Source organism: Sparus aurata, chromosome 20, assembly GCF_900880675.1.
Source record: "Sparus aurata chromosome 20, fSpaAur1.1, whole genome shotgun sequence".
In the NCBI taxonomy this organism is placed as follows: Eukaryota; Metazoa; Chordata; class Actinopteri; order Spariformes; family Sparidae; genus Sparus; species Sparus aurata.
This window is the reverse complement of record NC_044206.1, coordinates 11775735-11792896: the sequence shown is the minus strand read 5'-3', so window position 1 is coordinate 11792896 and position 17162 is coordinate 11775735. Positions and strand designations below refer to the sequence as shown.

Sequence of the window (17162 nt, the reverse complement as noted above, 5' to 3'; positions counted from 1 at the left end):
TGCTTTAGGGCTAACGTCGAGTGAAACGTGCCGTTGAATTTGTGTCTGTACAAGTCAGGTTTCTCAGTAGTGTTTCGGGGAGGGAGACTGATAAGCTGCACATGTGGTAGATAGGACTGGTGTAATGGGAAACAAGTCTTTGGGGAAGTTGGATGGGTAAGTAACACTTTTATTAACCATGATTTCATTTCAGAGGTTAAAATCTTTAAGACTTGGCTTTTATGCACAAATTGAGATTGTGAATGTTGAGAGTAGAAAGTGAAAGAATTCTCCTTATCTAATACAACTTTGATAAACTGATTCCAAGTCATAAAATCATTGACATACAGTTATAACGGCTAAGATAAAAAGAACAAATCTTGAACCACAAAGCTCAATAAAAATTGTCTTGACTGCTTTCTGAATGAAACAGTTCATCACAGGGTAGCATTACGCAAGTGTTCGCGTGTTGCCCTTTGTGATCAGAGAAAACAGTTGGTGCAGCTTAAGGCTGACCCTTCCTGCCATTTAGGAAGCTCTTTGAAATGCTCATCAAGAGTTTGCCTTTCTTGGGTAAACATCACTCCTGTCTGGGACTCTTGATGGGTCCAGATTAGGACGTTGCAGGAATTTCCGGTTGCCACCCTCTCAATTAGAAGCCCCTGCAAGCCTCCACCACATGCCATTTGGAGTGAGAGCTGGTGTGGACCAAGGTGTAACGCTTGATTGGACACAATTTTTATATATCCTCCTCCATTTTGTCCTGGGACATATCTGAGCAGGAGAGGACGAGGAACCAGAAAACAGGATTTTTTTTTTTCTTTTCATGGTTTGGTTTTCGCGTGTCTCTGCTTCAGGTAAATCAAATCCCTAATGCCTTAAAGCCTCGGCTTGTTTTGTCATCTTGCTGCCACTGACTTGTCAGAAATCTGAGTACAGACCAGCAAGTAGCTCAACCAGTCAGGTTACTTGCACAAGCAGCAGCCTGTAGATTGAACGATGCTGTATTCATAACGGCTGTGCCACGAAAATGAAGGTCAAATATGTGAAGAATAAACGACAACCAATCAACCAAAATTTCTGGTGACTGGTTAATTATTTCAGTGGCGGATTCAGGATGTGTGAGGGCCAGGGGTGAACTAGATCAAAAAAAAGGGCACCACATGTGTGCAAGGGGCAACCAGTGGGGTAAGGAGAAGGCACTTTGTCATGTTTTACCTACCATAGGGGAGGCCAACAGTGTGTGCGCGCCGTGTTTTTTCAAACACGGGGTCACCTGTGTTTCGAGGGATGAATGTACTTTATAGCAAACTTTTTTTTATATAGATATCACATCGTGAGGTCTGACTGTTTTCTCTTTCAATATCTTCACAGTCATCTGTCAAAACAAAACCTAAAGATGAGGGGAATACCAAGAGGTTTAATGGTGCCGCTGTGATTGTTTTATTCCTTTCCTGCTATTGATAAATTCCTGTTATTGCAGGTGGTGTAACCGTGTTTCATTTTTGGTTTCAGGTAATTAGAATGTGAGTTTTATCACCACTTTGAATGATTAAAAAAAAAAGAACACCTAGATAAGCTGACTGACCTTAGACCCTCCTTTGAGTCATAAGTTGGACATAATAAGACACACTTTGGTTTCTCTTTTATCAAAGACAGCTCCGAGGCGGATAGATCTCCAGATTCTCAAGAAGCCATACCGGCGCTGCGATCATGGGGGAATGGGGCTTCCTCGGCGTGCTCTTCGACAGCCTCCAGGTCCACTCGCCGATGCTTGGTCGTTTCTGGCTCCTGCTCATGCTTATCTTCAGGATTGTGATCCTGGGAACTGTAGCCAGCGACCTGTTTGATGACGAGCAAGAGGAGTTTGTCTGCAACACCCTCCAGCCGGGCTGCAGACAGGTGTGCTACGACATGGCCTTCCCCATCTCCCAGTACAGATTCTGGGTGTTTCACGTCGTCCTCATCGCCACACCTTCCTTGGTTTTCCTCATGTACGCCGCGCATCACCACAGCAAGAGGACCGCCGCCCACCCCAAGTTCAACCAGATTTGCAGCCGGGACCAGAGACAAGACCGCCGTTTGAGGAGGCTTTACATGGTCAACGTGATCTTCCGCATATTTGCAGAAGTTGGCTTTCTCTTGGGACAGTGGTGGCTGTACGGCTTCCAGGTGGATGCCCAGTTCCCCTGCAGCCGCTTTCCTTGCCCCTACACAGTGGACTGCTTCACCTCGCGCCCCGCAGAGAAAACAATCTTCCTCTGCTTCTACTTCGCCGTGGGGCTGATAGCATTCATCTCCAGCTGCGCAGAGGTTCTCTACGGCTCCAAGAAGTGGTTCTGCTCAAGCCGGGGGTCCGTCACCACGGATTCCTCCTCTTACGTCTGCGAGAACCTCCACAACGTCAAGCAAGAGGAGGCAGTGGCAGCAAATGGGAAACCTAGCGCATTTAAGGCCCCAGAGAGAGCGTACAGCAGCGTGAGGATGAAGGCGGGATCGATGAGGAGCAGCGCGATTAGGAAGGCCTCCAGCTACAGCCACAAACCCAGGGCTGTCAAATCTGTGAGCAGCAGGACATTCATGGTGTGAGAGCTTCACTTACCCTCATCTAAGTGTTGGAACTGTTTCCTGAATGCCACTTCCTTAGCGTAAGAGACATCATCAGGGAGTTCACAGTAGACAGGAAATTAGAGAAGACGAGACTGATTGCTTTGATAAAGGCGGACGCACTGTTGACTTGTTTGGTCTGATGAATCATTACATAATACAAATATTACAGGAGGGAAAGGGCCCGTGGATTACACTTGATGCACTGATTGCTTCTTTGTTTTGAAGAAATCTGATTGTACATCCATGTACCGAACCCTTCTTAATCCACTTATTCCGGGGGGGTAGCATCTGATACCACGTTTTATTTGTTTAATCCATACAAAAGGAAAAAAAAGGAGTGTAAAAGCAGTACGTTATGGTTTCCCCACTGCTCTCCGGCGGGAGAGCAGAAGTGTCTGACGTTAGCTATTTCCCTCTTGTTTTCTGTCTTTTCTGTTAAGCTAAACTAGGCCGATGCTGGCTGTAGCTTGGTATATGATGAACAAAAATGTTAAGTTTTCAAAAATGTCAAACTATTTCTTTTTGTGACTGTTTTGTTGACAAAGACTTCCCTTGGATTCTATATTGAGGTATTATTAGTACATTTTTGCACAAAGGTCCTGAGTGTATGAGGTGTACATTTATCAATACTGGGTTAGTTATGCTAGCTATATAACTGGGTAAATAATCTGCTAAATCTTGATAGAACGGCTATAGAGGGTCTTGTCGAGAACCACTTTTGAGTTGCCAGATTGTGAATAAAAAAAAATCTCTTTGGCTGACTGAACTGAAGGACTGTGCCACATTCCATTTCTTAACAACTCATTAAGCATTAATTGGTGGTATTTATAGCTGCATCATAACCAGGTAAGAACACTGACCCATCACTGCCAAATTTCTTCTCATTCTTAACCATTAAAACAAAAGTTATTTTAACTCACAAACCTAATATAAAGATGCTTTATTACAAAGTGGCACAAGGTCTTTTTCCAACACAGACAACCCCACCACCTTACAGATGTTGCTTTATATTCATGTCCTGTGATCATTTCACTGAATTACATCCATCAACATCCATGGCTTCGACCAGGCGGAGCAAAGAGCTGATTCTGAATGTTTTTTTATTTTATTTTGCAAGTTATGATTATTAGCTAAAATTCAATTGTGTGAACACAGACTTCATTTGTTCAATTCAACATCATAAATGTCACTTCATCAACTTTTATGTTTCACATGGCTGCATTTTCTTTTTTTTATACTGACTATACTGAGTAGTGAATGTTTTTCCTTTAGTGTATTTTTTGATGGTAAACAGGCCAGTAGCAGGCTGCGCCACATGGTTTCAGTATGACCGTTACTTTCTTCTTCTTCTTCCTAAAATTCTATTTTATGTTTCTAGTTTTATTATGGTATTATGCAGGAATTGTGCTGCGGTGCCACTCTGGTCTAAATCAGTGCAGAACATGAATATCAAAGTTCCACGTCACTGCATTATGTGTTTTTGCGTATTGTTACTTGGATACTTGTGCAGTGTGTTTTCACACTCATCTGCTGAAGTAAAAACACTCTCTGTGGTCGCCTCGAATCTCAGTTTAAAGAGGGGAGACGGGTCACTGCTCTTAAGAAGTTGCGTGATTGAACTTTAATATTATTCTACGTCTTAAAGGAACAGTTCATCCAAAAAATATATTGACTTTTTTCAAACAACTGTTTTGCTCTGGAGCCTCAGAGCAAAATATTCTTTTACACAAAACTGAAGTAACAATTTTATGCAGCTCTATTGTTTTAATGCATGTCACATATTTGGTCTCCCTGCTGCTGAGGGGAAAAGTGTAATGTCTGCATCAAAACATGAAAAAAAATCATGTGAGATCCAAATAAAACATTACAAATGTATGCACTGGTGACTGAATATGTATGTCCTCTAAGAATATTTGGCAAAGTGTGCATTTGTTCCAACAGCAGGTGGCAGCATTGGAGCGGTAAACCGTGAAACATGAAGCTCTCATCATCAGCGAGATGACTTCATTTGCAGCCACATTAAGTCAATGACAGCATCCACACGCTGCACGACACTGGTTTTTATTAATTAATCCTCCAGTTCAGATTGAAACTCTGTAATGTCACTCTCAGCCGTCGCACAGTGAAAAAATCTTAAAGCTCCACGTGAACCGACTACTCTCGTCCTTGCTGTATCTGCACCGAGATGTGATTATCATTCGAAGACTCGAGCATGCACAGATCCGAGTGGCTCTTCTGAACACAAAGTAATCTAAATACTCTGTAAAGAAGCTTATTTTAGACTGAAACATTACACACACACACACACACACACACACACTCCTCCTGCTGTTCCCTGGACGCATCATATATGCAGATTGCAAAGCGGAGCAGGCTCTTTGATGTGCATAGAACGGAATTCTAGATGTGTTTTATATAACCGCTCGAGAGGGAAGGAAGGAAGAGTCGAAAAGGATTACCGTCAAAACTCTCTCCCCCCCCCCCCCCCCGTTTCTTTCTTGTCTGCCTCGTCAAACTGGAGGTGTACCTGTTCCTGTCTTTCTATACCTTCTCCTCTCTCCTTCCCCCCCCTCTTTCCGTGCCTTTCCATACTTTGCTCTCGTCTTTCTTTTTTTTTTCTGAATCCTGGGAGGCCTCGCTGCTGGAATCTTTTTTTTCTCAAAGCAAATGTAGGTCATCTGTTTTCGGCGACTCCCTTCACACCGACGCGGAGGAGGAGATGGAAGGGATAACATCTTTCTCGGCGCCCTCCGCCGCCATTCTCCATTCTCACTCCACCCTCACGGAGACACTTAAGGGGCTCCCCACGCTCCACCTGTGTCACCTGTCCCACCCCATGGAGGGTCTCTGGCTGACTGACAGCTCCACATGGAGTGTCTCCGAGTCCCTCCCTTTCTGCTAAGTCATGCAGGGGCGACACTTTCTTTTTTCAAGGGGGGAGAGGCGCCACTCTGTTTCTGCTCCGAACATCAGCTGCTGACTCTGTTGCATTACTCTTTGATTGGGTTTATTAACAGCACAGTGCCCAGCCGTAAGCAGGTCAAGCAGCCTGTCTACTGGCCGGGGTTTTGCTACCTTGTGACCCGATAATGTCGATTCCAGTCCCTGTGACTGAGGGAAAACATGACTTACAACAGCTAATCTTTACGATTTGTGACCAATAATAGGAGAAACTTAGAGGCCGTCCTGCAGTGGGAGCACACCAGCTGTGATGTCCATCAACATGTTGATGTGCCACACTCAGTGCTCATGTGTCTCGCCGCACCCATCTTTCAAACGCAGCCTTTTTTCATGTTGATCTTCATACCTGTCAAGTTTTGGAGCTGCATCTTGCTCGGCCGCGATGTTGTTCTCGTTGAAAATGAATCCACAGCAGACAGAGAGACAGAGCAGGGACGTGCACGGGCAGATCTTCTATCCCCATCCAGATGTTGTTGTTCATAACGATATTCATACAGGAGGATTGGTAATGTGCCGCGTTCAAAGGACTTTATTTCTTGTTAAGTCGTTTAGACCCGTTCAGTCACAGTCGGTCAGTGGTTTCTTCCAGAAAGGAAGATTCGGTAATAACCATTAAGTGGCATCCAAACAGATTTCCTGTCGGTACAAGAGCCTGATTATTTGAGGCCAGTGCAATGCTGATTATTGCTTTTAGTGGAGAACAATTCAGCTATTCAGGATATTGAGTTGGACGCAGCACATTTCTGAGCTGGAAAGGAGAAAAAATACAACTTTTCTGTGGGGATTATGCAAACAATAGTGATATTGGCAAATGGCAGAGCGTCACAGATATGCATCAGAACCACAACTGAGCCGCTTCACCTAATGCTGTTCAGTGTAACGGAGCGTTTTTTTGGTCGATGCTAGTGTACCAATTAGCACCAACTAAGAGGGCACTTGTCCTCTGTAATGCCTGCTGCAAGAGCTGTTAGAGGAATGTGGCTCAGTGGCGCAAAGAAGGGAGGACATGCACTTACTCTCAGCACCTTTTCCACGCCAATCTTTGAACACAGCTGTATCGACTTGGGTTGGTAACGTAAACAATTCATTATGACTTGAATTTACCTGTTGTTTCCTTCTGTGAGTTAGAAAGCCTAAGAAAAAGAAACCAGAAAAACATGAAGCTACGGCTAGCTGCAAGTTAGCTTAGCTTTGCACAGTAAGGTCTGAAAAAACAGCTAGCCACACAAATGAACAGATTAAACCTAATTTGTTTAGTGTTTTGAGATGCTGGCCAAATGCTGGTAATCGGATTTAGTCCCCTTTGGATGGAGCTCGGTTAGCTGTTTCCACCTTCGTGCTAAGCTACGCTAACCAGTTGTTGGTCTACTGACTGATATTTACCGTACAGGCCCGAGAGAGCTAACGATACTTCTTCCTCCTTTTTTTTAAAAAAAGAGAAAAAGATAGTTATTACGGTTATTTTATGTAGATATGATCAAGGATATAGGAAAACAGCATATTGCGATGAAACAACATCAACGACAACAATGTTTCGCAAGTGTACAGACGTGTGCTTCTGGATCAGATCTCCAGGTCGTTTATATAATTGCGACCTTTAAGGCCTTCTCGTCAATGCCCTGTACATGTGTGCGTGTCCTCGCCGACCTCGGCGCCGCAGCCAGCCACAGAGCGGGTGGCCAAGGACAGCTTATATCTCTCTCCTCGCTCAGAGCCGCTGAAGCGTGTCTCCAAGTTTATGGCGTCACCGAGGAGCTCGGGTCAGCGCACATCACACCTCACCACTCTATCTCCTCCTGCTCCTCCTCGTCCATCCATCTGTGCCCTCCACACTCCCCCTCCCCTCCCCGCTCTCTCTTTCCCACTGCCACGGGCTGCTCTGTGTGAGCGTTTACAGTGAAATATTCTCCCCGCCTCTCTCTCTCTCTCTTTCTCTCCTGTCTCCCTCCATCTGCTTTTCTTCACTCCTTCCTGTTTTCCCTGCCCGAGGGGGGTCGCGATGTGAATGGTGCACTGTCATCCAAGCTCGTTTTCTCTCCCCCTCTCCATCTCCATCTCCATCTCCATCCCCATCTCCTCCCCCCTTATCTCTCATTTTCTCAAGGAAAATATTGTACAAAAGGCCTCTGGGCTTGGGCCACTAAGCCACGTCACATATAGTGACCAGGGAGAGGATGAGCTGACTGCTCTGCCCCTGCTGACACAATAGCTTCCTCTGATGACGGTGATGCTTCTTGGCTGCTCCCTTCGCCCCGTGCAGCAGTGTGTTCGACAGCACTAAAGTAAATTGTTATGCTTCATTTGTAGCGTTGTGCAGCCCGCACATATGGGTTTGAACAATTCCTTTTTTCCAAAACACGGTATCGGCTGTGTTAGTGCAGCGCCGGGCCAAGAACATCAGGTTGCAATATTTTCCCAACATGAATGCACAGTCCTCTGGGACAGACAGAGATTCATTTGGTTCTGATTTATCCCTTTCCAGTCATTTTTTCCATTCAGTGTGCACTTTTCTGTGAGAAAAAGGCAAAGGGGAAATTAATATGCCATTGTGAGGGCTGTAGCCACAAACGGCTGTTGGGGCGGATGGACAGAGCGCTGTAATGAAGGATAAATGAACGGATGGATGGAAGCAAAGTTGGGAGGTGGAGCGCTCTCCGCTGGTTCCTGTCAAACCTCCATCGGTGCTCACTTGTTTTGGATGTCCTTGTGGTCCTCGTGGGAGATTACAGTGTGTGTGTGTGCACTCAAGTGTAGGTACTGTGTGTCCTTGTGAATTTGAACCTGTGTGTGTGTGTGAGTGTGTGTGTGTGTGTGTGTGTGGTTCGCCCCGTGTGTGCAGAGCTGTCCAGAGTGGTGTGCTCAGCAGTCGTGCTCGGCTGCACACTAACGCGATGTGACAGGGTAGAAATACCAGTACCGACCGCGCTCTCGCCCACCCACCATCACACACACACACACACACACACACACACACACACACACACACACACACACACACTTCCCACTCCGCCGCACCGCGCCCACACCCCATTGGCTGTCTACTTCCGTCACTCCACGTCTTCTGCTCGGAGACAGAACCATAAGCCCTCCATGTCACCCCCCCCCCCCCCCCCCCCCCTTTCATTTTACCCCAGAAGCCCTTCCCCTGGTTTCCATCAAAGAGTGACATGCTGCTCGAATGGGACATATTACGCAATATCCCATTATGCAACGGCACATTTTCATACGTTCAACCGCCCGGCCTCGCGAGACGACCTCTTTCCTCTTTCTCTCTTTTTTTTTTTTTTTTTCTCTTTCAATACCTTCCTGCTGGTCGGTTGGCTTCCTGAAACGATGAGCCAAGGTGACAGTCACAGTAGGGGGACGAGCCGTTTGACATTTGCGGCTGTCACAGTTTGAACTTTGACCCCTGTTCCTTCACAGCTGGCAAGTTCAAGCTGATAAGGACAAGGAGTGATTTAAATACCGCACCGTTTTTCCTCATCGTGGCGTCCTGATGTGGAGGAAGAAGGAGACGAAGACACCTTTCTTTAACCTTCAGGGAAAGTTGTCTTATCATGCGACACCTTGCTCCATATTTATACCATTATACATTTGCACGCCTGGATGCTGCCAGATAAAAGCCCACCAGGCAGCTCTGCTCGAGCGTTTGAGCTCTCAGTGCCTTGCTCAAGGACATTTCCTGCTATACTTGTTGAGCGAGGAGATTGCTGCCTCACTCTTAAATGATTTAATGAAATTTTCATGAATAGGTGGCATGATATTAACAATACACAAACGTATACATATACTGTATACACACGTTACATATAAGAGTGCGCAATAACAACAACTTTCAATCAGATTTCATTTATTTTCGCTGTAAGATTCACACCTTGCTGGAACAATGATGAATAAGGCAAGAGCCATTTATTATTCAGAAGTTTGTGAAATATTCTCACATATAATGATAAATGTACTCAGATTGTTTACACTGTGGAGATGCCAATAAGCGTATCTGGTAAAGCATCCTTGGAGCAGAACATGTTTTGTGAATATATTTAAAATGCACCGCTAGGTCGATATTTTCTTGGGGGCAAGCTGAACTCTTTCCCAAGCAAGTAAAAGAAGAAGCGTTCGGCTCCTGCACACAAGTAAGCTAGCTAAACTGCAATGTAATGCCCCTTCATACTACAAACATGAAGAGCACACTGGATATCCAAGATAAGAATTCGGTTTAAAATATCCCAAAATGTACTGAAATTATCAACAGAATGGGAAGAGATAATAGGTTAATCATTATATCAAAGACGTCTATTTAATGTACTGCCGATGTATACAGTGAAGTTAGCATGCTAACAAGCTAGCCCGAACCTTCCCGTCTCGTAAGACCTCTCTGAAGCCTGGACCGCTAGCTGCACGGCTAACTAGCTAACGGCAGCGATATGCTTCTCTCCATTTGTTTCGACAGGTGGCCAATTCTTAGGTAGCGCACCTTTAATTGAACTTAAAGCCCCTGTACGGAGTTTTTAACTGGATATAGAAATGTCTCTGGTTTCTGCTGATGTGTCTCTGTTACCTACAACAGCAAATGAGCCCATCAGCGTGAAGATACGCTTTTTCTAAGTAGTCTAATTCTATACCTCTGAAAGGCCTTGGTCGGGTCGGACCACTGACGAAACGATTTACGGCAGTCAGACCGGAACTGACGACATTCAGGATACGGCATAGCTGTTTTGTTGCTACGCTAGCCAGTGCTAACCGAGCTAAAACTTTTGTCATGGCTGATAATGAGACAAAGAAAATAAAAAGAATTCAAACCGAAGACCAACGAAAGGCCAAGAGGGAATCCAATCGAGCTAGGGCTAAAACACGGATAAACATTGGCGATTCCTTCCAGAGATGGAGAGAGTTGCGGGGCTTGAAGGGAGGGTCGGATCCATAATTCGCCCGATTCCTCCTAGACAGGTTTGTAAATTTTATTTCATTTATGAAATATATTGCGGGACGTAGTTTACAGCAATACATGAATTTATGTTGTTAAAACAAAGCTGGCTAACGTTACCACTAGATTAGCTCTAGATACTACACTCGTAGAAACGACAACAAACGTCTTAGATCACGCATCCATTTCAGCTGTGTGTATCAGCCCAGCCGACCTGCAACGATGCATCGGTAATATCCTCTGTCATTATAAATGATTCAGTTTCTTACTTAAAACAAAACATCCATCACAATCACTGTGACTTTGCTGTAACGCTAGCTCTGTAGCACCGTGGGTAATATATATAGCTGGGAAATTGCAGCGCAACAGCAGCATTACTTTGTTTCACCGGCGGCATATTATATTAAGTAGAAATACAAATAGACACATTACCTCGTCCATATGCACGCTGCAGATAGCTGCTAAAAAAAAAGTGTTCAAAGCAAGTCCCGTCGTCTTTCCGACGTTTCCAAAACAAATCTACACTCGCCGAAGACAAACGTCTTCACGACAGTGGGCGCTAGAGCTCATGGGAAATGCAGTCTTCATTCCGGCAAAACACTACCGCTTTCGTCCAGCGGGGCCGCCAAAATCAACACTAAATGAAAAGTCTGTACAGGGGCTTTAAGTTAACAGTCATCTGACTATATGCTTAAATATGCTTCATTATTTCAATCGCTATTGCAAAAATCTATTCCAGGACCACGACTTTTGTCTAACTTGTACATCTTTAAGTAATGGAGTATTTTTATCTGCTCTGAGTACTTCTCCCGCTGCTGATGGCGACTGTAAAAGATGGGAAGCTAAGAGAGATGGCAAAAAGCCGATAAGGCCAGAGGAAGAGACAGAAATACCCTCTCCCCTCGCCCACTTTGACCTTTTATACAGAACGATCTATATTAAGCCCAAACATCACGTCTATATTTTCTTTTCTGCATCACTCTCCCTCTCACCTCTCCTCCTTTTTTCTGTGGGCTCTCCTCTCCTCCCTCCTCTCCACGCTGTGTTTTTTCTCTATCCTCAGGGAGCCGGCTGCATGCACAAGCATCGTGGATCACTGAGCTTCAAGAGACCGTCTCTAAAAATTGCTCCATTTTTTTATTTTTTTTTTTCCACAGAGCTCTTTCTTTTTCTATTTCTCAAAGCGCTGAGAGGGACGTGCGGCTTGATATGATGCTGCAATTCCTGTCTTGGAATTCGTTGTGTGAGATGATGGATCAGCTTTTGTTGCATTATTCATGTAAAGTGACTTATACGTCTTTGTCGCTGATTGTTTGGGTTGTACGGTCATTTAAAGTTGACTGTTTTTTCGGTGGTAATATCATTTTGACGTAAAAGTTCCCCAACATTAATAATTTATAATGTGTGAAATCTGAGTATTGATGAATGCAAAGCTCATCTCCGTCAGATTTCATTCTTGATAATGTAAGTTTCACATGAGTGCAGCCCCGGAGGCATCCATCTTGGATCTTCTCCAGTTCTGTGGAGGCGTTTGGGGGGGGAAAGACTACTGGTGGAGGCTACATTTTGGCATGCTTCCAGTCCAATGGGCATGAAGCAGGCCTCAGAGGCTCCTGGGAGTTCCCTTTTACACCAAACCCCTCTGCCCTCCATTAACCAATTAGAGGAGAGAATTGCTTAACTGGACATATAAAAGACTGTGCGCAGGCTGCGGGGAGCAGGGGATAAATCAGGAGTAACGGGACGATGAAGCGCCATGGGAACGCAGATGACGGCGAGGAAGAATGGTGTGTGGAAACCGGCGGAGTGCTGATATAAAACACAGGAAATATCATAACGTAGCCCCCCCCCCCCCACCTGCTCCACTGCACCTGATTCATCTGCTGTGCATGCCACACTCAAATGTGTGTCGCCGAAACACACAGGCCCGTGATAGATGTTTATGAGCTAATGTCAATTTTCTTCTGTGAATTTACTGTCAGCGGATGATGAATGCACTCAATATCGCTGGTTATTCATCTCATATATTCTCTGCAACAGCTCCCCACTGCAGGACGACATCTCGCCGCCAATAGGTGTCGTCATTGCCCAGTTTGTCTCTCTCAGAGGTCACAGAGCAGAGATGAGGCTGGCAGGGAGAAGCTTTTAAAGCAACCGGGGGCACAGTGTGGTGTAACGCTGCATCGCCGCCATAGCTCTGTCAGAGTGAGCGTTACAAAGGCTGGGGGAATCTTCCTTTTTTTTTTTTTTTGCATTTAGGTGTGTTTTAATGCGAAGCCCGGGTTCGATGAGTGCACGAGCACACTACATGACAGCAGGCGACAGGTGAAGGACAGTGAGTGCACATACACAGTGTCACCTCACCTTTGCGCTTCACCTTTTATCTGTGTGTGTGTGAGTGTGTGTGTGTGTGTGTGTGTGTGTGTGTGTGTGTGTGTGTGTGTGTGTGTGTGTGTGTGCCTGTATTTGCCTGTCCTTGTCCTGGCCGTGCTCTTGTAAGCGACCCACATCAATTCATAGGGCCTCTGCCCTTTTCCCGGGGCTGCCTGGGAAATGTGATGTGACATGTTGGATGAGCAAGACGGAGGAGCGAGGGGTGAGGTTAGGAGGGGGAGGTGGAGGAAGAGGGTTAAGTGAGGTTGTTGTTGTTAGATTCTAAAGGACACTTTGATACACAAGACTGAGGGATACACAGTCAGCCTGCCAAACAGGCACACGGACAGGCTGCATTCTGACAAACTCTAAAATACTTTAAACAGACTGTAGATTTACTGTACAGCTGCAGAGGGACAGCGCAGGCGCAGTGCTGGGATACTGTATAAAAGCCATATAAGCGATAGACTGACTGCAGAAAAGACAAAAAGCGTCAGTATTTGTTCCGTAACACGAAATTCTGCATCCCCATATACGTCACTGATAAAATAGTGAAGCAATTCTGATACGTTACATATTTATCACAAAACTAATAAGTACTATGAACGCTGACAAGCTCTTAGCGTTAAAACCTTCCCCAAGGAAGTTACATTTTCACCTGTGTCCTTTGGTTGGTTGGTTTGTAGGCAGGATTTCACAAAAACTACTGAACATATTTCCACAAAACTTGGACGGAGGATGGGTCTCAGCCCAGAATTGACCCTGTTAACTTTAGGTGCGGATCCAGTTAAAGGGACGGATCCAGGAATGTTTTACTTACTTTCTTTAACATTGGGCATTTTCCCACATTTTTTGTTAATTTCTCAAGCAATAAAAATCAGGCGTATTTAGCTGGTATTTAGCTGGTATCTATGAGTTAAATACAATTTAATGCGGATCCCAGTATAAATCCAGATCAAGTGGAGTTAAATATATTTTATTTTGATATTGGATTAAGCTTGATTGAAATGGGGGGAGCCGTTGAGCCTTGGTTGAGGTAGGCACTCTACTGAATGCCATCCTATTACATTGTTATCCTTTGCTGTGTTTTTGTAGAAATGAAAATTTGCTGAGTTGCTTGTAGACACGAAAGAGGAACTAGGTCAAGTTATCAAGAACTATGTTTCCCTCCATTTCACAGTTATTGTAAATGTATGTATTGTGTATGTATTTTCAGCCTAGCTGGTTGCATGATAATATTGTTCAGTTGGTCCTCCACTTTGGTCCAAACTGAAATCTAAATAACTAATGATGGATCGACAAGAAACTCAGTACACGCAATCATATCTTAATCCTTCACTTTTCATCGAGCTCCATCATGGTCAAACACTTAGTTCAGTTCTTCTTCTTTATGATCAAATACCTGCAAAACTAGCGCTAGCTTATTCCAGTTAGCCTCAGCTGTGCTTTGTATTTAGTGCTAGTGAGCAAACATTAGCATGCTAATATGCCAAGCTAAGATAGCGAACATGGACATTTGACATTACTGAACATTTTACCGGCTTAACATCAGTTTAGCGCTCATTCCGAACATGTTAGTAGCATGCTGACGTGGGCTAAGCGCTGCAGTGACGGGCCTCACACTGCTGCTAGCGTGGCTGTGGTTTGCTCTTGTTTTAATTTCTCATTTACTGAATGCAATCGGATGTTAGGTTGGTGTTTCTTTTTCATTTTCTCACCAGCCCCTTATCTACTAAAATCTGTGCATGTGCAGAACCACCTGAGGCAGCACCCCTTGAAGAACTGTGAACTCAATTTCTAGAATAATTAAGATATCTATACGGACACGTTTGCCATACATAATACAATACATAAAAAAGAGAGACAATACTGTAGCTCGTAGTGTGCAGACACTTATGCCCGTAATGGGCAGCAGATGAGAATGAGGGTAAGAGAGGGAATGACAGCGAGAGAGAAAATGAGACAAGGTGAAATCTATTAGCGTGACAGGCCTCCTATAAAGCAGGAGACCTCTGGGGACACACTCACAGTGCTCAGTGCAAAAACAAGAGAGAGGGGGTGAGAGACAAACACGATGAGACAGAACAGAAGCCAAATTATTAAAACTGGAGAACATAGTGAGTATGTGCACGCACAGAAACAACTGAAAACGGCCCCGGTGAAGGAATCCATGACCTACAGCCTGAACACTGTGCAGACAGCTCATGTGAATGCATGACAAGGCTACATGTATGTGCGTGTGCATCAATAGATCGGCATGTTCATGTTCTCCCCTCCCCCCTTTCTATCTGAGTGCCACCAGGATGAGTGTGCTCCATATGTATGTCAGCTCCGATCACTCAGTGAAACGGAGCGGGTGGGGTCGGGGGTGGGGAGACTCCCATTCACGTCTGCATCAGTCCACGGGTGACTGAGCATCACAAACCTGAGGTGAGAAAGAAAGAGTTACACTGTTTTTGGGAGGAGGTGATAGATGAGAGTTGAGAGCGGCATTCCTTGGGGAGGGATGGATGGATGGAAATAATATTCTTTTAGTGGTTTCAGCTTCTTGGGAGAATTATGGGTTTACTGCTAACATTCATTCCTCCCCTGCCTTACTTTCTTTATTTCTCTTTTTTTTTCTCTTCCCCATATTTCTGCCTCACTACCTCTCCCTCCCTCTCTCTCTCTCTCTCTCTCTCTCTCTCTCTCTGCTGTCAGTCTCCGTCCTCCTCCCTCTGCGCTGTCCCACCCATGTGTACTTTGACACCCAACCCCTGCTCTGGCGCGGCAGAGGGCCGGCCCCAGCCTTCAGCGTCCTAGACCTCAGTCATGTGACGCTGACCTGCTATGTTTTACAAGGCTGCAGTGCAGCGAGGGGGCCTCCGAGGAAAAGGGCTGCGTTCACCAGTGGCAGGAAACAAAGCAGAGAAGCTATGTGTGTGTGTGTGTGTGTGTGTGTGTGTGTGTTAAGGGGGGATTGTGTGTGTATGTGTGTGTGTGGGTGGGGGCTCAGGAAGCAGTATTTCAAGGGATGGAACTCCACTATAAAAAGTTTGACATCAAGAAGCGTGGGGTTTTCAGGCAAGGCTGCGTTCAAACGTGCTGCGTTGTTTGTCTGCCTGAGATGTCTTTGATCAAAGCGAATTGGAGTTTTTCCACCTGGCTGACGTTAGATTCTTTTTTCCCCGACTATTGACATGCTTAGATGAGCCCCGGCCTTAATCTCCCCCCCTGCATTAAATCTCACGCATCTGAGCCTCCTCTCCCACTCTCCGACTCGACTTTATTCCCAAGTGAGTTGACCTTCGCTATCGCACAGCTCTGTCGCTGACTCCGGCCATAATCTATGGCCGTAGACGTATCCTGTTGCTCCCTCCAGCCTCCCACGCCACAAGCGTGCACATCGCACACACAGAAGAGTCTTTTACTCTACAAAGTGAGCACATGAAGGATGACCACAGATACTTACAGACAAGTGCAGACACACACACTGTACACGCTGTATACACACACACAAACACACGTACGCACACATCTGTGTCATTCCTGGGAGATTTCAGCCCATTAAATGAGAGCAGCCTGGTCCAGTCTCTCAGATCGCTGCCGTTCCCCCCTCTTTGTTCCCCAAATCAGGAACAGCTGTGCTCCTCCACAGTTGTAAGTCACTCACTCAGTGGAAATTTAAAAGCCATTAACCGAGCCCCTCATTGCTACCCCACCCCTTTGTGTGTGTGTGTGTGTATGTGTGTGTATGTGTGTGTGAGTGCATGTGTGTCTGTCTCGCTTATCTGCGTCTGCACACAGAGACACAGACACATTTGTGTGCGCACTTGTGTGTACATGTTGAAAGTCAAAATACCCCCTCGGCCCTGCACAGCACATTTGAGACCGCGTCTCTTAAAGCGGCCTGTCTCTCTCTCTCTCTCTTTAGTTGAATGTTTTCAATGAAACATTTTGAGCAAAAGCGAAGACTGCCCCCCCCACCACCTACACTTGAACACTTTGCTGTATTCCAGCCAGAGTAGCTTTTCTTGGAGGGGGTGGGGGGTCACATGAGGTCATGTTGTCTTTGAGTGTAGAACAACAAAAACTAGGCCCTGCTGAAATAGCTCGCTGCTTGTCCACTTTCTTGGCTTAGCCGGCGAATTACCGTGCCAGGAAAAAAACAACAAGCCCGGAGCCTTTCATAAGGCGAGCCCTTCAAGGTTTTCGCTATATGGACGCAGGCGCAGCTGCACGCACGAACACACACAGCAAGCAGATGTTCACGGAGACGGAGACAGAAAGATGGAGAGACGAGGCGAAGGAGGAGATACGGGGAGAGGAAGTGGGA

The 17162-nt window shown here is 45.5% G+C and overlaps 1 protein-coding gene across 4 annotated transcripts; it reads left to right on the top strand.

The window, feature by feature from the left end:
• The first annotated feature begins 23 nt into the window (after nt 1–23).
• LOC115570773 (gap junction delta-3 protein) lies at nt 24–3905 on the top strand. 4 transcript variants are annotated; one of them, XM_030399481.1, is made up of 2 exons: nt 24–156; nt 1635–3905. In XM_030399481.1, exon 2 carries the CDS (start codon nt 1693–1695, stop codon nt 2566–2568), a length of 876 nt encoding a protein of 291 aa, XP_030255341.1. In that variant the 5' UTR covers nt 24–156; nt 1635–1692; the 3' UTR covers nt 2569–3905. The 4 variants fall into 4 exon arrangements, with proteins under 4 accessions (XP_030255341.1, XP_030255343.1, XP_030255344.1 ...); XM_030399483.1 differs by having other exon boundaries at nt 102–156; nt 1639–3905; XM_030399484.1 differs by lacking the exon at nt 24–156 and adding an exon at nt 531–836 and having other exon boundaries at nt 1639–3905.
• Nucleotides 3906–17162: the final 13257 nt, after the last annotated feature.